This window comes from Balaenoptera physalus, assembly GCF_965194825.1.
Source record: "Balaenoptera physalus genome assembly, chromosome: 8".
NCBI classification, from domain to species: Eukaryota; Metazoa; Chordata; class Mammalia; order Artiodactyla; family Balaenopteridae; genus Balaenoptera; species Balaenoptera physalus.
In genome coordinates, this window is record NC_138887.1 from 65,029,223 (window position 1) to 65,055,975 (window position 26,753).

General features: G+C 40.4%; 1 protein-coding gene across 3 annotated transcripts in view; it reads left to right on the plus strand.

The window, feature by feature from the left end:
- Window positions 1–6,156: 6,156 nt before the first annotated feature.
- PON3 (paraoxonase 3) overlaps window positions 6,157–26,753 on the plus strand; it is a 31,947-nt gene continuing 11,350 nt past the window's right edge. For 2 of the 3 annotated variants that reach the window (XM_082472058.1, XM_082472059.1), the window contains exons 1-4: window positions 6,157–6,287; window positions 6,945–7,015; window positions 19,559–19,614; window positions 23,250–23,415. In XM_082472058.1, coding sequence (XP_082328184.1) covers window positions 6,214–6,287; window positions 6,945–7,015; window positions 19,559–19,614; window positions 23,250–23,415 — 367 coding nt within the window. In that variant the 5' untranslated portion in view covers window positions 6,157–6,213. Of the gene's footprint in view, window positions 6,288–6,944; window positions 7,016–19,558; window positions 19,615–23,249; window positions 23,416–26,753 lie in introns of those variants that run through there. The other variant, XM_082472060.1, reaches the window with a different exon arrangement.

Here is a 26,753-nt window from a genome sequence, read left to right on the forward strand (position 1 = left end):
TGCTGTGTGATGTGATCTGGGCTCCACGTCCCTCGCCAGCTTCATCTGGCGCCACTCCCCTCCCTGCAAGGGCTTGAGCCACACTGTTGTTGCAGGTCCTGGCAAACACCAAGATCTTTCCCTCAACTGAAATGCCCCTCCTCCCACACTCTGCAGATTTAGTTTCTTCTCTTACTTCAGGCTTCAGAGTTTTGGTTTTTCTTTTAATTTCTTTTTTATTTTTATTTTTTAAATAAACTTGTTTATATATTTTATTTATTTTTGGCTGCGTTGGGTCTTTGTTGCAGAGCATGGGCTTTCTCTAGCTGCGGCGAGCGGGGGCTACTCTTTGTTGCGGAGCCCAAAGGCTCTAGGGTGTGTGGGCTTCACTAGTTGTGGCACATGGGCTCAGTAGTTGTGGCACATGGGCTCAGTAGTTGTGGCTCACGGGCTCTAGAGCGCAGGTTAGTTGTGGCGCACAGGCTTAGTTGCTCTGTGGCATGTGGGATCTTCCCAGACCAGGGCTCAAACCCATGTCCCCTGCATTGGCAGGAGGATTCTTAACCACTGTGCCACCAGGGAAGTCCCAGGTCTCAGCTTTAATGTCACCTCTTGAGAGAGGCTTTTCCAATTCTGAGGACAGCAAAGGGCTCCACCGGGAGCATGTCTTTGATTCCCAAACTAACGGGTCCAGAGCTATATCCCCTCTATCTGGCCCTTACACCCCAAGAGAAAATATTCCTCTGCCATAATCATCCCAGGGCCAGGTGCCAGGGGACTAGTGACCACTTCTATAGCCCAAAACTTGCCAAAATTATTCAAACTAGCCAATCTAAATAGTTCACCCTGCCCTGCCTTGGCTTTACTGCAGAAACCCCAATAAAGGCAGCAGCCTAAACCCTCCCCTCCTGTCCTCTGCCTCCTGATCACCCAGGTGTCTTTCCCATGTGGCCCTGCACCATGTGCTGTGCCTCCTGTCTCTAGGTCTTGTGAGTATAATAAACTATTTTTTCCTGAGCCTGTCTCCTCTTATAGCTACACATGACTGATTATTTCATAAAAGAATATGAAACAATTTACTTTTTTACTTTGTCTCTTTTTTTTGCTTCTCCTTCCCTCCTTCTTCTTTCCTTCTTTTCTTTCCTCACTCCCTCCCTTCCTTCCTTTCTTGAAATATATTTCCCCTCTAGAGTGTAAGCTCCTTGAACGCAAGGGCATCTTGTTCACACGATGTCTTCAGTGTGGAGCAAGTAGTTGTAAGTGCTCACCAAATAGTGCTAAGTGTGAATGACAAGCAATGTTCCTTCCCTTCCTTCCCAATCTCCCATGGACTCACTCACGTGCCATTCTAGAGAACAATTTAAACTCATTGGGCATGAACATATCTGGAGAGTCTTCACCACACAGTGATCCGTGGGGTCTGTCATTTTTGAAACAAACGTGCAGTGTGTTGAGTAAATGAAGAAATGTGAAGCAATAGCAGCCACAGAACCTCCACATGGTGTGTGCGTGTGTGTGTGTGTGTGTGTGTGTGCATGTGCGTATTTACGCATTTTCTTCTGAAATATGCGTCATTGTTTTCACAGGAGTTTCTTTTCACTTTTCAAAGGTCAAAATGATAGAAAATGGTATGTTGAAAAGTCTCCTTGCCATCCCCTCTGCCCCATTTATGGGAAACCAATTCATTAGTTTCTTGTGTATCTTTCAAATATTTTTATATAAATACAGGCAGATACAAATACATATTCTTATTTTTCCCCTTCACTTCACAAAAGGTAGCAGACTATACACCGTTCTGCACATTTCTTTTTTTCAAATGTTCTAAAATCCATATTCTCTTTTTTTTGAAACAGCTTTATTGAGATATAACCACATTCTCTTTTGTGATTTGTTGCTCTCTCCCTCTATCACTCCTGGTCAAGATTCACTAATATGAATGATCTTTTTAAATTAAAAATTGTATGATAATAAACACGATGAAAATACATGGTTTAAAATGTTCAGACATCATAGGCCATACAAAACAAAAGCAAAGTCTCCTTCCATGGTCACTGACCTCCCCAGTCTCCATGACCCCAATCTCATGTATTGACTCTTCAGTTTGTGTCATATACTGTTTCTATGTATATCATACACATGCAAAACATAGAATTCCTCTAATTTTTCCACCATAGGATGATACGTATGTACATTCTGCATCCCCCTGAATGGCACTTGCATTACCCATGGTGTTGGATTAACTAGATCTATGTACTGCAATTACTGTTTAGACATACATGCTTCCATTCGTTCCTATTAGCTCTTTGAGGAGCCCCACTCTATACATAAGAAAGGCCCAGAGGGAATAGGTGATTTCTAAAGACTAAAGAGTCATTTCCACACAGAACTGGGACTTGACCTCAGGACTTTTGAATTCATTTGTCCTGCTCTTTCAATGACAGTAAGTCCCTTTTTATGACACTGATGTACTCAGTGGTCTCTGCACCAAGCCAATTTGGCCTCTTGACAGGGTTTGAGTGACCATTACACTCAAAGATTGGCCTTCAAAGATTAGCTATGGATGAGGGGCTATGGGTCCCTTTCCCCACAATCTCACTGTCAGGCAGTATGTTTCAATAAACACAAAGCTCAAAATCAAATCTGTCACACACAAATGTTTATTACCAAGGAGGCATGAAAATCATCCTGTGATCCGTTGTTCTGTAAAGTCAGTGAAGTCCCAGCTCTGTCCTGTGTACTTCAACAAGCACATGAGAAAAAGTTTCAGTCTGAGACAAAGTTCTGAAGGGAGGATTCAGCTCACTTCAGATCAGAAAGCAGAATCTTCCTTGGTCAATAGTGTGGACACAGCATACAACAGTGTTCTAGAGCTGGTGCTATGGTCTGAACATTTTGTCCCACCCCAGATTCATATGTTGAAATCCTAACCTCCAAGGTGATGGTATTAGGAGGTGGGACCTTCGGGAGGTGATTAGCTTATGAGGGTGGAGCGCTCATGAGTGGCACTAGTGCCCTTTTAAGAGACCCTACAGAGCTCCCTTGTTTCTTCCACTATGTTAAGACACAGCAAAAAGACAGCAGTCTAGGAAGCAGTTTCTCACTTGACACTGAATCTGCCAGCAACTTGATCTTGGACTGCCCAGCCTCCAGAATGTGAGAAATAAATGTTTGTTGTTTCTAAACCACTCAGTTTATAGGTTTTTTGTTATAGCAGCCTGAATAGACTAAGACAGCCAAGAACCCACTCCACTGGTTTGAGAATGCTGGCTTCTCTGTTCTTGTTCTTACTCTAGGCAGAGCTGGAGCTGCTTAGATTGAGGCAATGTCTTGCTAATCCACATATTTTGGACAAAACTAGCTTTACCTTGAATAATTATCTCTAATATCTCGAGCTAATGAGTGAACTCTCCAGGTGCAGATTTTGATGGTGACACGTGATATGGTCCAAAGTTTGGACTTCTTTAATGCTAACTAACCAGGCTAGGGGTTTGAATCACTGATTATGGTGTTCAGATGATAACTATCCACCTCTAAAGTTTAAAGTCAGTACACACACACACACACACACACACACACACACTCCTCTGCCTAACGTGAAGAAATTTAAAACAAATTATAGATGACATAGCACCTGCAATCAATTGCCCAAGAATATATCTCTTTTCTTACCCTCTTCTTCATGCTATGCTGGGAGGAAGCAAACACAGCAAAATAGAAATAAGTACTCTAGGGTCAGTAGATCTCAATCCAAATGGAATTTCTGACACTTCTTAGTTATGTAACCTTATGTAAGTTATCATGTAACCTCTCTAAGCCTCACTTTCCTTATCTGTAAAATGAGGATAATAAGAAGTGGGGCTTCCCTGGTGGCGCAGTGGTTGAGAATCTGCCTGCCAATGCAGGGGACACGGGTTCGAGCCCTGGTCTGGGAGGATCCCACATGCCGCGGAGCAACTGAGCCCGTGAGCCACAATTACTGAGCCTGCGCGTCTGGAGCCTGTGCTCTGCAACAAGAGAGGCCGCGACAGTGAGAGGCCCGCACACCGCGATGAAGAGTGGTCCCCGCTTGCCGCAACTAGAGAAAGCCCTCGCACAGAAACGGAGACCCAACACAGCCAAAAATAAATAAACTAATTAATTAAAAAAAAATGAGGATAATAAGAAGTGATATGATAAAGCATGCAAAATGCTTAGTACATAGGAACAATTATTACTATTTCATCATCCTTTCTTTTTATTCTCCCAATATTTACTTCTCCCAAGTCCATACCTTGCATCCACCCATCTAATCAATTTTTAGAGACTAACTATTAAGTGCAAAGTTCTGTGGCTGGCACTGGAAGACCCAGTGATCAATGGGATGGGGATCTCTCCCTACAATTAACCTACACTCTCAGGTGGAGGAGGTTCAGATTTAAATGGTGGTTAATGCTTATTGGCTTCTTACAACGTACCAAGCACAGTGGTGAGCACTTTGCTCTCATCATAACATTTTATTTTAAGCCACGTATGAGGCAGACATTCTTTTACAAAACAGGAATCTGCTGGGTAGGAAAGTTGAGTACCTTATCCAAGCTGGATATAACCCAGGTAGCCTGAGCCTTAAACTCTGGACGCAAGCCTGCACCATGCTTACTGGCCCCTCAGCTTTGGGAGTACTCCTCTCTTCTTCATATCTCTCCTCCTATGTCCTCATGAAAACAGCATTCAATTCCTCCTCTGCTTGAATTCTTTTAAAATTAATCTTAGAAATAATTATCTTATCAGTACAATTCCAGATGTTACAGTGTTCCTCTAGTAGCCCTTCTTCCACAGCTTTAATAAAAGCAGCACAGTTAAGGAAGGGCACAGGGTCTGGAGCCGGACTGCCTGACTCTGCCACTCTCCAGCTGTGTGACCTAGGGCAAGTTACACAGCTACCCTGTGCCTTGGTTTTCTCACCTATAAAATTGGGATGTTACCTACCTCAGAGAAGTACCGAGAATCAAAAGTAGGCAAAGTTCTAAGCACAATCCAAGGTACATAGTAGGTGCTGCATAAGTGGAAGGCTTTATTATCCTACAGTAATTATGTATTCAGACTATATTCATGTATCCCACAGGTCAGAAACCTCCTTTTCTTTCCTTAATATCTCCAGTTCTGTATTCTCTCAAACATATTTACTCAGTTAAACTCAACAGAACTAGTACTATTTCTTTCTGTTGGTAAATAAAAATAGATCATGCTTGAAGATGCTACTTTGCTCTGCCCAAACTCAAGTCTTCCTCACCTTCCGCCCCTCTCCCTCCATCCTGGCCGTCATCATGAGCAGGGGAAGTGCATTCTTTGCCTGGCAGGATCTGAAGACCCAAAAGAAAGAAGGATCTAGGAGTCTTTTGAAAGTCTAACCTGCCAAACAAACTATGTTTCCCTTCCCCCCATTCTGCTCATCTTCTTGCTACCTATTCTATTTATTTCTTTTCCTTCACTTCCTCCTGACTTCTCTTTATCCCAAACGTTCGGGGACGGATGCTGATATTAACAAATCCACCCAGTCAACAAACTGAACTGGGTACCCACCACGTTCAGCATTCAGAGGCAGGCCATGAAGCCAGGAGATAAGGTCCTGTGCTCCAAATCTTGGAGAAGAGTGACGTAAAGCTCTTCGCTTCGATTATCTTCCGTTTATCACTGCTCCCTGGGTCGAGGGATCAATTCGCCGTCTCATATAACTCCTTGCCTTCCACAAACGCAAAGTTTCGGGCTCTGAACTCTAGTTCCCCGCGCTCCTCCGCCCCTCCAGTTTCCACTTCAGGCCATACGAGGAGATGAGGTAGAATTCCGCAGCTTTGGGCAGCAAACCGCCTCCCCTATCGTCCCAGCAACCGGTGGGATCTTGCCAAAGCTGCCAAGAGAACACCAGACCTTAACCCAGGGCTACGGCTCCCGTCTCTGTACTTTGAGCCTTGAAGAATAAAAGAATCTCGCGAGTAAAGGTTTCCTTGAACCTCGAGCATAAAGGTAGCTTTGATTCACGCGGATAAAGGTGGCCTTGAACCAGGAGCTGCGCGGCGGGACGGGGCGGGGCGGGACAACGTGACCTTGGCCCAGCGCCCGGGCAGCGCACCAGCCCGGGAGGAAGCGACGGGCGGGGCGGGCAACACCAGGGGCGGGGCGGGCAACACCAGGGGCGGGGCAGGCGCCAGCCCGCAGCGCCTCCCCAGCGCCTGCGCTCGCGCGTCTCGCCCCAAGACCATGGGGAAGCTGGTGGCGCTTACCTTGCTGGGCGCCGGCCTGGCCCTAATCGGGGAGAGGTTAATGACGCTCAGGTGAGTTGGCATCTTGATGGGAGCGTCCTCGGCTCTTATTCTCTTCTTCCAAGTTAGGTTAAGGGCTGCCTGGTGCCGCCTTCCTATAGCGGGTAAGAATGAGCAGTTTGGGACCCCATTCCTCAATCCCACCTAGCAAACTGTCCCTTGAGAAGCGCACCTAGGGAAAGTGAGCTGACTTCTTGCCTTTCCTAAGATGGTGGGGCAGAAATAACACCCCCCCCGGCCCGCCCCTTTCCCAGGTCGCCCTTAGCATTCGGCTCCTGAACAAACTAACTCTTTTGGAAGCGCTGAACTTGGGGTAGGGAGCCTGTTGGATTTTGGGAAAGCAGTAGGGGACAGGGATCAAAAGGCAAAACTATAGGGGGTTAAGGGAACCAAAGTGCAGATTTATAATAGACAATACTTTAGCACATTAAGTAATATTATTTTGTGCATTTAAATTAATAATATTTATTTACTATTAAATAAATAATATAGGCACATTATCCAGATAATGTCCACATTATATAAATAAATAAAAGGAGATGTCTACTGCTGTGTGATATCATCCATAGATGATAAGAGAGTTAATGAATATGAAGGTGATTAAAGACCGTGTTTAGACATTGATTTTGGATGTTGTGCATTGACCTCCAGTGTTTTTATCTTCTACAGAGAAAGAATTAATGCATATCGAGAAGTGGAGCCAGTAGAACCCCAGAACTGCCACCTTATTGAGGGACTTGGTATGTATGTGACAGTACAATTTCTTGGTACCATCCACCTGACAGAGGCTGCCAGCTAATTTAATTTGCTGCTACTCCTTAAACCCTCCTACTGACGCTTCAGCCTCATCAGCTTTACCCAAGCTACCTCATCCCACATCTCCAAGAGGTCTCCTAAATGGCAAAATCTGTGGCTTTTTCTCAGTCCTCTTTCTTACTGACATCTCTCAATCATTTGAAAAATGTTATTGACTACTCTTTGGTTGGTCCCTCGCTGAACTCTGCTCCTGTCCCTTCTGTGACATTTCACTCCCTTCTCTGTCTTCTTCTGTTGCCTATCTTACTTCTTTTTTTTCTTCTCCCCTCTCCTTGATGATATTCCTAACTTCAGGTGTCACTTCCTTCAAAATTTATCTGCAAGTACTAACAGGAATATGACTTAGCCCTTATTCTCAAGAACCTCACAACCGACTGAAATTTTTTTTTTTAATTAATTGAAAATCCATAGCTGGATCCCTAATCACTCAAACTGCAGGCCTTCTTTTCCTGTCTGAAATCTACTTTACCTTGCTGTCATTTCCTCCCTCATACCCCCACCTATAACCAGCTCTTCTTCTAGACTTCTAAGCGTGGTACCCGCATCGTCAAAGAGACTCAGTTCAAAATTTAGGAACCATCTGTTGTCCCCTCATCCCTCACTGTTTCACATGAGATATGTTGGCCTCTCCTGGGCCGCCACACAGAGCTGATCTCATTTACTCCTTACTGCCTCAACTGCTTATTCTGGCTCCAAGTCTTTCACTCTCCCTGACAATACTACTAGAAAAACAAAATTCTAGCTAGATTCTGTTCACTGTTCTGGGAATGTGTTCTTTCATTTTCTCACCTTTGCCCATGAAATTACCCCCAATGATTTCTTCATCTCTGCTGGCTGAAATCAGCTGGAAACTCCTCTCCTACCTCTGAACTCTCACAGCACTCTGAAACTCTGATTCACTTGTGACACCTACTACATGCTTTATTTTAGAGCCAGCAGTGTTCTTTCTTTCTCTCACAGTCAGACTGTAAACCTCCTAGGGTCAGGGACTGTGATTTATTTCAGTACGTGACAGGATGAAAGCATAGTTTGTTGTGACATAAGATATATATATATATATTATATATATATTTATATTATATAGCTCTCCAAGATATGTTACTAATATATATGTATATATATTTTTTCTGATATACATATATATCAGAAAAAATAAGAGCCCTTTTGATTTTAGTTTTCTGTCTTTTTTCCCTCTCAACTTCTAAAAAAAGAAGAGAAGTAGCCTGGTCCTTGCGCTCTCTAGTCTTAGATGAGGTCTGTGCTGCCAGCTAGAAAGCAGAATGAACTGACGACAAACTACTTCCTGAGTTTGGTTTTTAAAAACCTGAGCTCCTTCAAGGGATTCTGATGGAGATGGGAGAAGACTATGTGGGTTTTTTTGAATAAGAGGGACCTTTGCCCCATTCTGGGGGAAGATCAAGACCTAGGAAGGAATGGTTAGAAAGTATCCTTAGGGAGGCTGGATCCTTTATACCGTGCGTCACAGCCCGAGCAAAGGTTGTATGCGCACACATGCAGGACGTGGAGGTGGCAAAATTGTCTAAGTTAAAGGGACCACATGGGCTTGGCAGTGAGTAATTCAGTGGTGACTAGCATAGAATAAAGGCCAGATGGACTTTCCCAAATATTCAGCTTCGTTTTAAAATTCACCACCTATGGTATTTGCACAACTCTGGCAGAGAGACTCAGGTTGAATTTCTCTCCAGTTTAGTGGAACGTGGGCTCAGGGTCAGATTTAATTTGATTTAAAAAATAAGAAAATATAACATTTAATCATTTGTTCACTGTCTTGTGGAGTAATATTCACATTGACTACACATATATCTCTCAAAAGATAAGAGCCTGCCAAGTAATTTAGAGGGGTAATTAGACTAAATCATTTCTAATATCTAGTCCAACTCTCAGATTGTATGATTCAAACAGACTTGAGAAGTTAAAACTAGAGCAGAAGAAAAAAATGCCATGTCACTTCTCATGTCTGTTGGCATGTGTACATTTTATATTTGCAGAACTAAACAAGTGAGAATGATCATGGGTCATTTGTCAGTAGGACAATATTGCTATATATCTAAAAATAATAATACTGCCTTATCAAAGGCCTAGTGTCTATGAGCTTTCTGCTGAGTCCTTTGGAAACGTTTACGTCATCCTCACAACCACCCTATAAGTTGGGTGCTGCCATCTGTCCTTGTAGATTAGGAAACTGACACCCAGAAGAATGAAGTTACTTGCCCAGTGGTCCAGAACTAGAGGGTGACAGGCCTAGATTATGAGCCAGGGCAGTTTTCTTCCATGCCTTTGTACTCTCTGTTGTGTAACACCGCCTTTCTTATTTACTGACAGCACATTTTTATTATGAAGCTTCAGGGAAGTATGATAGCAGCAGAAAACAGAAAATCTGAGATGCAAAAAGGTGAAATATTAATAAATAGAGCTGACCAAGACAAAGCAGGCTAGATATTGAAATAAAGCTCACTAATAAGATAATACTCGAAAGACCCAACTATTCCAGAGTGAAAAGCTTTATGAAACAATGGAAAACACTAAAGGATTGAAGGCAGGGTGTGGTAGGTAGGCAGTAATAGAGCTGGGGAAAAATTCTGATTTGTGTTTTCTTCAAGACCTAGAGTTTTGTGGTTAATTTTATTGGCGAACAAACACTTCCTCTTTTTGTTTTCCTTCCCCAGTATTCTTTCTGGGAAGAAAGGTTGAATGGTGAAATAATTCTAACCTCCAAAAACCATACCTCAAAGATCTTTTTGTGTTAAGTTCATCCTTTTTCCAAGGCTTTGAGGCTCAAGGATTGTCTTAACTAGGAAGTTGTTTGGTTAATCAAAGCTGCACTTGAAATATGAATAGCTCTATCAGCTTGCCCTTGGCAGGATTATCAAGTAGACAGACAGCCATTGTATGTGGTGTCTTCCTATCTTCCCCTCCATCCCTTTTCCCTCCTATAGCTTCCCGCTTCTCCAAGATATGTTTCTACTCCACGGTAGGTTCCATTTGTTTTCTTAGCTGGCTGTCAGAACCTTCTCTCCAAGATGTGAAATGAGGATAATATTAATTGATAGTAATTTGGTGTGACATTCTTTCAGGATGTCTGTAGAGAACTATTGGAGGCCAAAGAAATGAAGTTATGCCAACTAATAGGGTTGACAGATTAAAAGGCAGTAGATACCTATTTGTAAGCCTTGTTTTAGACTTGGCAGTGGGGTTTTAAGGTTAGTTGTGCACAGGTTAACAAGTGTGTGGAGGGGACTCAGGGGTGGGTTCCTGGGGATTCTTACTCCCACAGGTGCCACTGTTTCTGAGATGCACTGGGCCATCATGCAGGTGCAGCGTAGGTGGGGGAGGAGGGCAAAGGAGGGTCAGGAATAAAGTACAGTCAGCTACTAATTCTTTTCCACATCTGAGTGCAAAGCACTAGCTTCCCTATCCTCTGGGTAGAGCAAGTAAAGACAAGCATAGTCCTTTGGAAAATGCCCACTCCTCTTGCAGGTGAATTACTGAAGTAGGTTAATGCTATCATGGGAGATATGCGACATGGTGTTTGGAAGATAAAAAGACCAAACCAGAGAGTATACAACTCAGGACATCTTCTACTCAGAAATTAACACACACATCAATAATTTAACCTCAAGACAAGACAAAGTTCAAGAAACTAAAGCAGTTTATCTTTTTTAGTCAGCCCACCAGCTTTTACTGAAAGCTTTTATAGTGAAAAAGGCAGGTATTATATTGGGTGCAAGTATACTGTACTGAATAAAACCTGGTCCTTGTTTCCAGGAAGCTTACTTTCTACTAGGACATTAACAAATGCAGGAGGTTGCAGCCCAAGTGTGGAAAATGTCATGGTGGATGCAGTCACAGGTGACCGTATCAGTACATAAAATGGATGCTGGAGCCAAGAGAGGTTGAAAAGGCCGAGAGGGTAGCATACAACTCATGTTTAAGAGCCCGTGACACTCAGCCAAGTGGAGGTGAGGGTGGTGTGGGAAAGGTGTGGGTTGCCAAGAAGCACGAAGCAGCATGTGCTCAGGCATGTAGCTGAATGAGTCTGGCACATTTTAGGAACTGCCGACAGAAGTACTGCAGCACACCTGGAATGGAGAGTGAAGAGTGGGAGCCACAAGAATTGAGACTGAGCCTCAATTCTGTGGAGAATTTGGGATTTATACTGCCAGCCCTAGTGGACCATTGGAGGGTTTTAAGCAGGGGCATAACAAGGTCAACTTTGCAATTTAAAAAGATGACTGTCAACAGTGCAGAGCATGGTTGTAGGGGAGCAAAGCTGACCCATTAGGAAGCTATTATAGAAATCCAGGAGGGAGCTCTAGAGCTTGAAAGACTTGTGATTAGTTAGATTTGGGGAGTAAGGAAAAGGAAAGCATCAAAGATAACTCCAAGGTTCCTACTTTGTGTACTTGGGGGATAGAAGTGTCATCCATGGAAACTGAAATATAGAAAATGGAGCAGATTCAAGAGGGAAATTTCCAGGTCAGTTTGAGACATGCTGAGTATGAGAAATGAAAAGGCCAGGTAGAAATGTCCAATATACAAGTGAATACAGAGGCCTGGAAATTGGGCTTGATTTAGAGATTGGAGAATCAAGAGCATGTGAGTGGAAGCTGAAGCCATGGGGCTAGAGTCAATGATGCAGGTAGGATGGGTACTCTGTCCCTAGAAATAGCCAAGGGAAGGTAGAGCCTGGGGAGTATCCACATCCAGGATGGAGGTGGGAAGGAGATCGGGCAAAAGGAAACCAAGAAGTGATTGTTTAGAGAAAAAAAAGTGAGAGAAAAAAGTTTGTTCAAAAACTAACCCACCCATATTCAACATGATTTTTAAAATTGCTTTATTCATTTTGCTGGATTCTCCCAAAGTCTATTTTACTCCATGTAGAAAAAGCACTAAATCTTTCAGGCCATCAAAATACCATGTATAGGTAAATCTTGATTAACTGTATTGCTTAGAAAATGGAAAGCTCTGATTAATGTAATTATCAGGTTACTGGTTGGGGATTAGTTTCAACCTTCAGCATAATCAATATGATTAAATCTCTGTCCTCCAATTTTCAGTGCCTATTGTTTATTATTCTGTTGATTCAAATTTGCATTTTCTTTGGCTTTGTTCCACTTTTCTTTCCCCTGTTCTCCTCTATCCTCTCTCAATTGCCTTTTGACACACTAATAACCCATTACCTTAGGTAACCATTTTCCCATGTATTCCATTTACTATAGCTGTGCAACAAACTACCCCAAAACGTAGTGACTTAAAAGGACGATAGGACTTCCCTGGTGGCACAGTGGTTAAGAATCTGCTTGCCAATGCAGGGGACATGGGTTTGATCCCTGGTCCGGGAAGATCCCACATGCTGCAGAGCAACTAACCCTGTGCGCCACAACTACTGAGCCTGCTCTCTAGAACCAGTGTGCCACAACTACTGAGCCCGCATGCTGCAAGTACTGAAGCCCTCGCGCCTAGAGCCCGTGCTCTGCAACAAGAGAAGCCACCACAATGAGAAGTCCATGCACCACAACGAAGAGTAGCCCCCACTAGCTGCAACTAGAGAAAGCCCACACACAGCAACAAGACCCAATGCAGCCAAAATAAATAAATAAATAAATACCCTGTTTTTTTAAAAAAATAAAAAGACAATAGTTATTTTGCTTATGAGTTTGCAGTTTGGGCAGGGCTTAGTGGAGACAGCTCATCTCTGTTCCATTTGCATCAGCTAGGGTGACTGAAAGGCTGGGAACTAAAAGTCATCTGAGACTCCTCCAGACCTCTCTCTGCACTGTGTGGTCTCTCCACAGTCTCTCTTCTGTAGCTTTAAAGTACCAGACTTCTTATTTTTAGGTTCAGGGGTCCCAAAGTACATGCCTTGAGAGAGAGAGAAAGCAGTGGCAGGTTTGGTTATGACTTTACCGTGTATGTCAGGTGGCATCACTTCCTCTTCATTCTATTTGTCAAAGCAGTTAGAAAGGTCCACCCAGGTTCAAGCAGAGAGGATACAGACGTAGCCTCTTAATGGAAGAGTATGAACATCACATTTTAAGAAGAGCATGTGGGGATTGGTTCAAGATGGCAGAGTAGAAGGACGTGCTCTCACTCCCTCCTGCGAGAGCACTGGAATCACAACTAACTGCTGAGCAATCATCCACAGGAAGACACTGGAACTCACCAAAAAAGATACCCCACATCCAAACACAAAGGAGAAGCTGCAATGAGATGGTTGGAGGGGTGCAATCACAATAAAATCAAACCCCATAACTGCTGCGTGGGTGACTCACAAACTGGAGAGCACTTGTACCACAGAAATCCACCCACTGGAGTGAAGGTTCTAAGCCCCATGTCAGGCTTCCCAACCTGGGGGTCCGGCAATGAGAGGAGGAATTCCCAGAGAATCAGACTTTGAAGGCTAGCAGGATTTGATTGCAGGACTTTGACAGGACTGGGGGAAACAGAGACTCCACTCTTGGAAGGCACACACAAAAAGTAGTGTGTGCATCAGAACCCAGGGGGAAGGAACAGTGACCCCATAGGAGACTGAACCAGACCTACCTGCTAGTGTTGGAGGGTCTCCTACAGAGGTTGGGGTGGCTGTGGCTCACCACGGGGACAAGGACACTGGCAGCAGAAGTTCTGGGAAGTACTCCTTGGTGTAAGGCCTCCCAGAGTCCACCATTAGCCCCACCAAAGAGCCTGTAGGCTCCACTGCTGGGTCGCCTGAGGCCAAACAACCAACAGGGAGGGAACTCAGCCCCACCCATCAGCAGACAAGCGGATTAAAGTTTTACTGAGCTCTGCCCACCAGAGCAACACCCAGCTCTACCCACCACCAGTCCCTCCCATCAGGAAACTTCCACAAGCCTCTTAGATAGCCTAATCCACCAGAAGGCAGACAGAAGAAGCAAGAACTACAATCCTGCAGCCTGTGGAACAAAAACCACATTCACAGAAAGATAGAAAAAATGAAAAGGAGAGGACTATGTACCAGATGAAGGAACAAGATAAAACCCCAGAAAAACAACTAAATGAAGTGGAGATAGGCAAACTTCCAGGAAAAGAATTCAGAATAATAATAGTGAACATGATCCAGGACCTCGGGAAAGAATGGAGGCAAAGATCGAGAAGATGCAAGAAATGTTTAACAAAGACCTAGAAGAATTAAAGAACAAACAAACAGAGATGAACAATACAATAACTGAAATGAAAAATACCCTAGAAGGAATCAATAGCAGAATAACTGAGGCAGAAGAACGGATAAGTGACCTGGAAGACAGAATGGTGGAAATCACTGCCACGAAACAAAATAAAGAAAAAAGAATGAAAAGAAATGAAGACAGCCTAAGGGACCTCTGGAACAGCATTAAATGCACGAACATTCACATTATAGGGGTCCCAAAGGAGAAGAGGGAGAGAAAGGACCCCAGAAAATATTTGAAGAGATTATAGTCCAAAACGTCCCTAACATGGGAAAGGAAATAGCCACCCAAGTGCAGGAAGTGCAGAGAGTCCCAGGCAGGATAAACCCAAGAAGAAACACACCGAGACACGTAGTAATCAAATTGACAAAAATTAAAGACAAAGAAAAATTATTAAAAGCAGCAAGGGAAAAATGACAAATAACATACAACAGAACTCCCATAACGTTAACAGCTGATTTCTCAGCAGAAACTCTACAAACCAGAAGGAAGTGGCATGATATATTTAAAGTGATGAAAGGGAAGAACCTGCAACCAAGATTACTCTACCTGGCAAGGATCTCATTCAGATTCGATGGAGAAATCAAAAGCTTTACAGACAAGCAAAAGCTAAGAGAATTCAGCACTACCAAACCAGCTCTATAGCAGATTCTAAAGGAACTTCTCTAAGTGGGAAACACAAGAGAAGAAAAGGACCTACAAAAACAAACCCAAAACAATAAAAAAAAATGGTAATAGGAACATACATATCAATCATTACCTTAAATGTGAATGGATTAAATGCTCCAACCAAAAGGCACAGGCTCGCTGAATGGGTAAAAAAACAAGACCCATATATATGCTGTCTACAAGAGACCCACTTCAGACCTAGGGACACATACAGACTGAAAGTGAGGGGATGGAAAAAGATAATCCATGCAAATGGAAATCAAAAGAAAGCTGGAGTAGCAATTCTCATATCAGAAAAAATAGACTTTAAAATAAAGACTACTACAAGAGACAAAGAAGGACACTACATAATGATTAAGGGATCAATCCAAGAAGAAGATATAACAATTGTAAATATATAAGCACCCAACTTAGGAGCACCACAATACATAAGGCAAATGCTAACAGCTATAAAAGAGGAAATCGACAGTAACACAATAATAGTGGGGGACTTTAACACCTCACTTACACTACTGGACAGATCATCCAGACACAAAATTAAGGAAACACAAGCTTTAAATGACACAATAGACCAGATATATTTAATTGATATTTATAGGACAGTCCATCTGAAAACAGCAGATTACACTTTCTTCTCAAGTGCACATGGAACATTCTCCAGGATAGATCACATCTTGGGTCACAAATCAAGACTCGGTAAATTTAAGAAAATTTAAATCATATCAAGCATCTTTTCCAACCACAACGCTTAAAAGATTAGAAATCAATAACAGGGAAAAAAATGTAAAAAACACAAACACATGGAGGCTAAACACTACATTACTAAATAACCAAGAGATCACTGAAGAAATCAAAGAGGAAATCAAAAAATACCTAGAGACAAATGACAATGAAAACACGACAATCCAAACCCTATGGGATGCAGCAAAAGCAGTTCTAAGAGGAAAGTTTACAGGAGTACAATCCTACCTCAAGAAACAAGAAAAATCTCAAACAATCTAACCCTACACCTAAAGGAACTAGAGAAAGAAGAACAAACAAAACCCAAAGTTAGTAGAAGGAAAGAAATCATAAAGATCAGAGCAGGAATAAATGAAATAGAAACAAAACAATAGCAAAGATCAATAAAACTAAAAGCTGGTTCTTTGAGAAGATAAAATTGATAAACCTTTAGCCAGACTCATCAAGAAAAAGAGGAAGAGGACTCAAATCAATAAAATTAGAAATGAAAAAGGAGAAGTTACAATGGACACCGCAGAAATACAAAGCATCATAAGAGACTACTACAGGCAACACTATGCCAATAAAATGGACAACCTGGAAGAAATGGACAGATTCTTTAAAAGGTATAACCTCACAAGACTGAACCAGGAAGAAATAGAAAATATGAACAGACCAGTCACAAGTAGTGAAATTGAAACTGTGATTAAAAATCTTCCAACAAACAAAACTCCAGGACCAGATGGCTTCACAGGTGAATTCTATCAAACATTTAGAGAATAGCGAACACCCATCCTTCTCAAACTCTTCCAGAAAATTGCAGAGGAAGAAACACTCCCAAACTCATTGTATGAGGCCACCATCACCCTGATACCAAAATCAGACAAAGATACTACAAAAAAAGAAAATTACAGACCAATATCACTGATGAATATAGATGCAAAAATCCTCAAGAAAATACTAGCAAACAAAATCGAACAACACATTAAAATGATCATACACCATGATTAAGTGGGATTTATCCCAGGGATGCAAGGATTCTTCAATGTACTCAAATCAACCAGTGTGATATACCATATTAACAAATTAAAGAATAAAAACCATATGATCATCTCAATAGATGCAGAAAAAGCTTTTGAAAAAGTTCAACACCAGTTTATGATAAAAAACTCTCCAGAACGTGCACATAGAGGGAACCTACCTTAACATAATCAAGGCCATATATGACAAACCCACAGCAAACATCATTCTCAATGGTGAAAAACTGAAAGCATTTCCTCTAAGATCAGGAACAAGACAAGAACGTCCACTCTCACCACTATTATTCAACATAGTTTTGGAAGTCCTAGCCACAGCAAGCAGAGAAGAAAAAGAAATAAAAGAATACAAACTGGAAAAGATGACACAAACAGATGGGGAGATATACCATGTTCTTGGATTAGAAGAATCAATATTATGAAAATGACTATACTACCCAAAGTAATCTACAGATTCAATGTAATCCCTATCAAATTACCAATGGCATTTTTTACAGAGCTAGAACAAAAAATCTTAAAATTTGTATGGACACACAAAAGATCCCTAATAGCCAAAGCAATCTTGAGGGAAAAAAATGGAGCTGGAGGAATCAGACTCCCTGACTTCAGACTATACTACAAAGCTAAAGTAATCTAGACAATATGGTACTGGCATAAATACAGAAATATAGATCAATGGAACAGGATAGAAGCCCAGAGATAAACCCATACACCTATGGTCAACTAATCTATGACAAAGGAGGCAAGGTTATACAATGGAGAAAAGACAGTCTCTTCAATAAGCAGTGCTGGGAAAACTGGACAGCTTCATGTAAAAGAATGAAATTAGAACACTCCCTAACACCATACACAAAAATAAACTCAAAATGGATTAAAGACCTAAATATAAGACCAGATACTATAAAACTCTTAGAGGAAAACATAGGAAGAACACTCTGACATAAATCACAGCAAGATCTTTTTTGACCCACCTCCTAGAGTAATGGAAATAAAAACAAAAACAAACAAATGGGACCTAATGAAACATAAAAGCTTTTGCACAGCAAAGGAAACTATAAACAAGACAAAAAACCAACCCTCAGAATGGGAGAAAATATTTGCAAACGAATCAATGGACAAAGGATTAATCTCCAAAATATATAAACAGCTCATGCAACTCAATATTAAAAAAACAAGCTACCCAATCTAAAAATGTGCAGAAGACCTAAATAGACATTTCTGCAAAGAAGACATACAGATGGCCAAGAGGCACATGAAAAGCTGCTCAACATCACTAATTATTAGAGAAATGCAAATCAAAACTACAATGAGGTATCACCTCACACTGTTTAGAATGGGCATCATCAGAAAATCTACAAACAACAAATGATGAAGAGGGTATGGAGAAAAGGGAACCCTCTAGCACTACTGGTGAGAATGTAAATTGATACAGTCACCATGGAGAACAGTATGGCATTTCCTTAAAAAACTAAAAATAGAATTACCTTATGACCCAGCAATCCCACTATCGGGCATATACCCAGAGAAAACCATAATTCAAAAAGACACATGCACCCCAATGTTCATTGCAGCACTGTTTACAGTAGCCAGGTCATGGAAGCAACCTAAATGCCCATCGACGGACAAATGGATAAAGAAGATATGGTACATACGTACAAAGGAATATTACTCAGCCATAAAAAGGAATGAAATTGGGTCATTTGTAGAGACGTGGATGGACCTAGAGACTGTCATACAGAGTGAAGTAAGTCAGAAAGAGAAAAACATATTGTATATTAATGCATATATGTGGAATCTAGAAAAATGGTACAGATGAACAGGTTTGCAAGGCAGAAATAGAGACACAGATGTAGAGAACAAACGTTTGGACACCAAGGGGGGAAAGTGGGGTGGCGGGGGGGTGGTGGTGGGATGAATTGGGAGATTAGGATTGACATATATACACTAATATGTATAAAATAGATAACTAATAAGAACTTGCTGTATAAAAATAAATAAATAAAATTCAAATTAAAAAAAAAAGAAGAGCACGTGGCTTTGATACATCCTGTTTCTACCATATTTGTAAATTACAGTTTACCCCACTCAATAACCATTGCCTTCATTTCACCCTCAATGCTGCCTGCTTGGGATCACATTATATGTGGGTCTATCTCTCTACTAGAAGCTACGTGAGCCCCTTTTTCATCCTGTTCTTAGTCATATCTTACTTATCATATGCCTCTTTCCATAGAAAAATGCTCATGACCAGCTCTCAGTGAGAAAAAGATCTGACTAAAATCCTTCAAATTCAATTATTTCCAGTAGTTCATCCTAAGATCTACTGGTTTTATAACAGAGAACAGTTACTCAGTAATTTCCCAATATGATAGGAGAAGGATAGGTTTTTCAGGCCTCAACAAGTTGGAGAGGAGAAATACTTGGCAGAAAGGCCTTTAAGAGAGCTTCCCAGTGAGGCCTTTCCAAATGTTATCACTTGGTCTGTAGATAAGTCTTCTGTGGGGAATAAAGCTGAATCTCTTAGGACATACCCTGAGAGTTTTTATTTAAAGAATAAATCTAGGATATGAATTTATTTTATAGTTATTTGCTTTTTTTCTCCTGAAAATGGACTTCTAAAAAAAAAAAGAATTTAGTATTTCAAGAGTCTGGCTCAGGTTTTAGTGGAGTGTATCATGCCTGTGGGAGTCCTGAAAGTTAATATAGTTTCCCAAGTAAATAGTTAAACAAGTTAAGGTAGTTTCCAAAAGAAGTTCAAAGTCTTGACTATGTGCGAGATTTACTTTTTAAGCCTTTGTACATGCATCTTTCTGATCCTCTGCTTCTTTTGCAGAAAATGGCTCTGAAGATATTGATATACTTCCTACTGGGCTGGCTTTTATCTCCAGTGTGAGTATTTTCCATGCCCCTCAGATGCTCATGTCAATAGCTGCACGGACAGTACATTAATGTTGCCGACTACAGCTGCCAGATGGACCCCTACACATTCATCCCGCCCATGGGTAAAGTAGTGAACTAAAAAAGCCAAAATGGGATTCCAGAAGGCTAATTAAGATACCACAGAAATGCCAGTCTTGCCTAACGCTTGGTGGGCAGCTCCCTGTGGGCAGTTATATACCCAGTAGTGTCTCAATAAATGTATATTGAATTCCATTCGATTCCTAGACGAGGCTCCAGATTTGCTCAGCTGTTGTTCATCCTCATCATCACCCTATTGGCTGGTCCTCAGCTTCTGGAAATCACCTTCTCACTAATTAGTATTCCTCTCGTTATGCCTTCCTATGTTTGGAGCTCAGTAAATATTTGTGGATTGAATGTTAACCATGTTACTCAATTCAAAACCCTGAGCATTTTCCATCTTGGGTACCTTGCCTTTCAAAGAGAAGCTCTTTCAAAGAGGAGTAGGGAAAAACCTGCATTTTATTCTCAATACCACCTTCACAGGTTTGGGATGATGAGGAAGCTATGTGAAGGACTGAATTTCAATAAATTAAAATGTATATGTTGTGAAGATGTTGAAAATTATCATGTACTTATTAAATCACTTGCATTTGGAACGGGACCTAGGATTTTGAAAAAAGTAGATTGACTACCTTTCCAATGTGAATTCTGATTGCTGGAATTGCATGCTCTAATATTCCATTTTAGCCAATAAAATACTACCAAATAACATAAATTTTTAAAATCTATATCTTTTTGGCCAGAAACAGGGCACATAAAATATTCCTTAATGGCCCCAATTTCTAAATTCTTAAGTATAGTCAGGGTCTCATTTGGATTTTAAATTGCTGCTGCTGGTGGTACATGTGAGGGTGGGAGGGCGGGTGGGAGGGACTTTATTTCTTTAGTTTTCCTCCCAAACCAAAAATAAAACAAAGCTGTCTAGAAAAGCTTTTTCTTTGTTGACTTAAATTACCTATTGTCAATTTAGATTTTCAATGTTATGCCAAATAGACCTTTAAAAATAATTACTTTACAGCTAGGAGATTTCTTTGCTATTAGGAAATAATATTTGTAGTTCCTACTGTATGTTTCTTTTCTATTTTCACTAGAACTAAGTGTACTAAATTCTTGCTATTCAGAAAGTAGAGATTTTCATCACAAATAATTCCATGAGAAATGTTAGCTCTTTTTGCAAAATAACAAACAACTCATTCTTATAGGATAAGGATAATGTTCTTTGCTTATTTTTAATCTTTCTGTACTGCAATAAATTCGAGTCCTTGTTCTTGGTTACCTCCTACTGCCCTTTCTTGCCATCCTAGAACATGTTTGGAAGATGCTGATTTAGAGAGTAATTCTGTGCGATAGAAGAGAAGCAGGAATTCTAACTGGAAATTCTACTTTTGACTTTTTGATAAGAAATAAAGGTTCTACCATAGTGTTAAATGCCACAGAGATACAGATAAGCAAATGTAGAAGGGTTATCAAATAAGACATTTTGGAGACCATTGATATGACCTTTATAGAGGCGTTTCTACATACTGGTAGAAAACTGATTCCAGGGAACTAAGAGTTGGAGCAATTCAAATCAAGGCAACAAGGTCAAGTGATGTTTCAGAGAAATTTGACAGTGAAGGGAAGGTGAGAAAAATGCCTATTTGAAGTAATAAAGTTGGAAAAGATTTGTTTCAAAGAAGGAGAAATGAGCAATTTTTCAGGCAAAAGAAGGGGGCATTGGTGAAGAATGAGTGGTGAAACAAGAGAGAGAAGATGTGATTTCTAAAGACAGGCCCTAGGGAACAGGGAATGAAATAAACAGGTGTTGGAGTTAACTTAAGAACAGAAGAAAGATACTCTTTCCTTAAGAAAAGGGAGAAAGGACAAGAATTGGTAAAACTGAAGAATTACTGAGACAGAAAGGAGGGAATCAGAGGAAATTCATGTTGAATGGCAAGGATTTTTTTCAGAGAAATAGGAGGTAGTTATCCATTGAGAATAGGAGAAGATGGTGTGGACTCCTGAAGATAATGAAATAAATTTTGAATTGATACTTGGAATATGCAATAGATTACCTACTAGAATGAACACAAATATTGATAAATAGTATTCAATGTCTGGTTGAAGTTGGGATGTAGTGTTTTTCAACCTGATTTTAGACTAGCCCTATACAGTATAAGAGCTAGAACAGGGCAAAGGGACTTGGCAAAGAATTTGATATGGAAGCAGTAAGCAAAGAGTGAGTCTTCCTTGGAAGACGGGCTCTTGACTGATGATGGCAGATTCGAGCTCTGGAAGCAGAAGTTTGTGGCTAGGGACATGCCAATCTCTCCTCTAGGTGTGGTGACTTAAGGAGAAGGAATGATAGAGGGAATAGACCTTCCACTGATGGGCTTCAGTGGCCAGTATTGTCTGGGGAAAGCTAGATTTCCCATAAGATTTAAGCATAGAAGAACTGTTCTAAGAAAAGCTTGAAGATATAGGTGGGGTTGTTTGAAACTGAAGATTGACTACCCCAGGGGTTGGGGGGGGGGAAGGGAGGGACAGTGGAAGGGCCAAGAATAGTATAATTGTAAGTAAGAGAGTGTGTGTGTGTGTGTGTGTGTGTGTGTTGTGTGTGTGTGTGTAAGAAAGGAAGGGGAGAGGGAGAGCAAGGGAGAAGGTAGAGTAGGAAGAAGGAAGAAGGAGGGAGAGAGAGAGAGAAGGAAAGAATTTAAACTGATTATAAGTGGAAGTGAGGGTACAAGAAAAGATACAATGTTGTTGATGTTGCTATACATCAGAGTGATGGGGGAAGGATACAGGGAGGAAGTGGGCTGAGTTTTGTAATTGGTATAGAATAAACCAACCCCAAGTTTTGACACAATGACCTGGGATGCAGCAAAGGCCCAATACATTCAGGATGCCTATTATTGGTTGATAAACACCTGGTTTTTCCAGGAGAAAGAGCCACTGTCCAAGTTACTGGAATGAACTTTTTACAATATTTGGAGGAAAGGATTCACATCCAAATCTTTGGACATATCTGTAGGAACAAAATAGGTCAGAAATAGTGAACTGTATGAAACTGGTTCCCCTATGTTAATTCTTGGCTGATTATTCTCTTTGTCATTACATAATATAATGGATGTAGGATGGGAGCAGTGCAATAAACCCATACACCCCTTCTCTCTGCTTTGAGGAGCGTTCATTATATATAGAATAGGACTAGAAAGAACCTTCGCAATTAAACATTTTAATTTCCTCATATTATAAATGAGAAACCTGTAGTACAGGCAGGTCAAGGGACTCAAACAAAGTAATACAGCTTAGTCTCTTGCATTATGCTTTTTGGTCTAACTCCTTCTCTATATATTAAAAATTGAACATAGGTTCTTCCCATATTCCCATTTGCAATGGCTTAGATGACATTGGTAATCCCTCAGATCAGATAATGGCAATACCTGACAGTGTGAAAAATCCCAGAAATCTAAAAGAAATTTAGAGCTTTGAACATTTTTGTTAGGCCTTGAGATTTTAGCTTCCATGTGAAAACGTTGCTTTGATATGTGTATATGTGCATACTTATTCTCTATATTTTAAAGGGATTAAAATATCCAGGCATGCCAAACTTTGCACCAGATGAGCCAGGACAAATCTTCTTGATGGATTTAAATGAGCAAAACCCAAGGGTCCAGGCACTAAACATCAGTGATGGTTTTGACAAAGCATCATTTAATCCACATGGGATCAGTACTTTCATCGACAAAGGTAAAGCTTGAATGCTTAAGAATAAGGGGAAAATGAGGGAAATACAAACCACTCATCCTCAACTATTCAACATGTATGTGAAAGGAGGGAAGATGCTATTTTACCATGAAGATGTATATTTATAAGATAATTAATATGTATCAAAACATTTTTTAACATCATGTTAAAGAGGGGGAGACTAGACTGTGGTCACACCCTCTTTCTCCTACCCCTTTTCTTCTCATCTGACCATCAAAACCAGTTGGGATATTGTTCTCAGAAATCTAACATATAAACTAAAGGCCCTTTGAAAATAATCTCGTGACATTTATAAAGCAACATAAAAGGAAACAATGGATGAATTAGACATTGTTAAAATTTAAAACTTCAAAAGGCACCATCAAGGAAGTGAAAAAACAACCTAAAGCATAAGAGAAAAAGATTTGCAAATCAGATATCTGATGAGGCTTATATCCAGAATATATAATTTTTACATCTCAACAACAAAAAGACAAATACCCAGTTAAAAAATGGACAAAGGATCTCAGTATATCTTTCCAAAGAGATACACAAATGGCCAATAAACACATGAAAAGATACTCAGTATCCTTAGTCATTAGGGAAATGCAAATCAAAACCATAATGAGATACCACTTCACACCAATAGGGTGGCTATAATTTAAAAAAGACAGACAGTAACAAACATTGGCAAGGATGTAGGGAAACTGGCATCCTCACACTTTGCTGGTGGGATTGAGTGCAGTCACTTGAATGCAGTTTGACAGTTCCCCAAAATGTTAAATGTAGATCTACCATATGATGCAGAAACTCTACTCCTTGGCACATACCTAAGAGAACTGAAAACATAGGTCTATACAAAAACTCACACACATATATTCATAGCAACATGACTCCTAATACTCAAAAGGTGAAAATAATCCAAATTCCCATGAAATGTTGAATGCATAACCAAAAGGTGGTATGTTTATACAATGGAATATTATTCGGCAATAAAAAGAAATGAAGTATTGATGAATGCTACAACATGGATGAACCTTGTAAACATTATCCTAAGTGAAAGAATTCAATCACTAAATGCCACATATTGTATGATTCCATTTATATTAAATGTGCAGAATAGGCAAATTTATGGAGACAAAAAGTAGATTAGTGGTTGGCAGGGACTGGGGGGGGCGGGGAATGGGGAGTGACATCCAATGGATATGGGGTTTCTTTTTGGGGTGATGAAAATATTCTGGAACTAGATAGTGGTTATGGTTGCACAACTCTGTGAATACACTAAAAACCACTAAACTATACATTTTGAAAGTGTGAGTTTAATGGCAAGTGAATTATATCTCAAAAAAGCTATTGTAGAAAACAAAGCATAGTTATGAATACATTGTATATGCTTTAAAACAATAATTTCCAATATTATTTTTTACTTTATAGTTTATAATTCCAGACTAACTTAATTTTTAAATATTTGTGGGTCCACAAATATTTAAATATTTAAATATTTTATATCATGTAGAAGATAAGAAGAATGAAACCTCACTAGTAGTAACTATTAATATGTGAAGGGAAGGCCAAATGGAAGTGTTGCAAATCAAAATTTTTAAATAAATGGTGTTTTAATTCTTCCAAATACATACTGAAGTTACAATGCATTGTTAATTGTGAAGTTAAATTTGCTAGAGTGATTTAAATGAATAAAAAATGACTAATAATTATCTCAATCCACTTACCCAACTGATCAATGTTTCATTCTTTCATCTGCACCAGCAGAGACTTGTTCATTTTTAAACGAATGGGTACCTTTTAAAATGCTTGAATACTATTTTACTAAGTAGGTTAAATATTCCCCTGAAATCTAATATGTGATGTTTACTTGCCTAGCAAGCCCTTCTTTAAAAGATAATTGTACCTAACAATTTTATATTGCTTTACAGTTTAGAAAGCACTTTATATATATTTTATTCCTCAAAATAAAACCCTGGGCCCAACCTTGACTCTTCCCCTCTCCCTGACGCATTCAGTCAACTAGTTACAAAGTTCTGTCCAATTTAACCCTCACATATCTCTGCAAGCTGCTGACCTCTCCCCATCCTCACTGCACCATCCCAGTCCAAGTCCCCAGCATGTCTATCCTAGATTCTGCAGTGGCCCCTGATTGCACTTTCCCTCTTATACCAACTCAAGCCGTTTTTATAAGCAAGCATTATTTTTTATACAAATCTGATCGTGTCACTCCCTTCTGAAAATTCACCATATTGTTCCTGTCACTCTGAAGATAAACCCCAAATCTCCAGAATGGTTTCCTAGGCGCCACCCCTACATATTCTGGCATCTGGGTGCTCTCTCCAGCCTCAGTGGACACCACTGGCTCCCTGACTCTCTGGACTAGTCACACTGGATTTCCTTTAGTCCTGCAGAATGCTGCATGCCTCAGGGCCTTTGCATCTGTAATTCCCTCTGCCTGGAATGTCTTTCCACTTATTTCTGGCTTATTCTTCTTCATCATTCAGGCCTCAGCTTAAATGTCACCTTCTCAGGGAAGCCTTCCCATCATCTTATTTCAGGCTGTGAACCTTGCTATATTTCTTCTCAATGAACTTCTTCTTTTAGCACTCATCAAAATGGTAATTAATGCTTTTTATTAATGTTAAAAGATAACAACCTTCTTTCCCTCTCCCACTGTTGCTCTATAGTGGGCTCCTTCTCATCTCTAGATCCAAGCTTAACTGTCACTTTTCAAGTGGGTGCAACTGTATGAAGGAGGCATATCTCCTCACTCCCATATTCTTTTATTTACTAATTATTTCCTCCCTGTTTTCTTCTCTAGAATGTGACCATCATAAAAGCATATGTGACTTGTTCATTGCCGGATTCCCAGAGTCTAGAACAGTGTCTGCAGCATGTTAGGTGCTCTGTGAACCTGTGTTAAATGAATAAATGAATGAACCCTATGAATCAGGCAGGACAGATATTGATAGTTTTATAGATGGAGAAATGGGAGTTTAGAGACTTGCAGTAAAGTGTGACTTCACTTCTGTCATTAGTAAATGGCAATTCCAGAAGTAGAACCCAGATGGTCTTACTTCTAATCCTATGTCCTTAATTCAGGTGAAATTTGGGCTCCTGGCTCTATTTAAATAATTTGAGAGTCATCACTTTTTTGCCTGACACCCAGCTAGACATATGATGCTTCATTGGAGAAGGTGTAATGAGTCATCAGATTAACCTGGAGCTATTTTATTCCATGGAATAGTGTTAGAGGTGGGTTGTGTTTTTTTAAGGGAGGAAGGGGAGGTAAGGGTTGGTTTTGGTTGGTTTTTGCTTTTTTTTTTTTTTTAAGA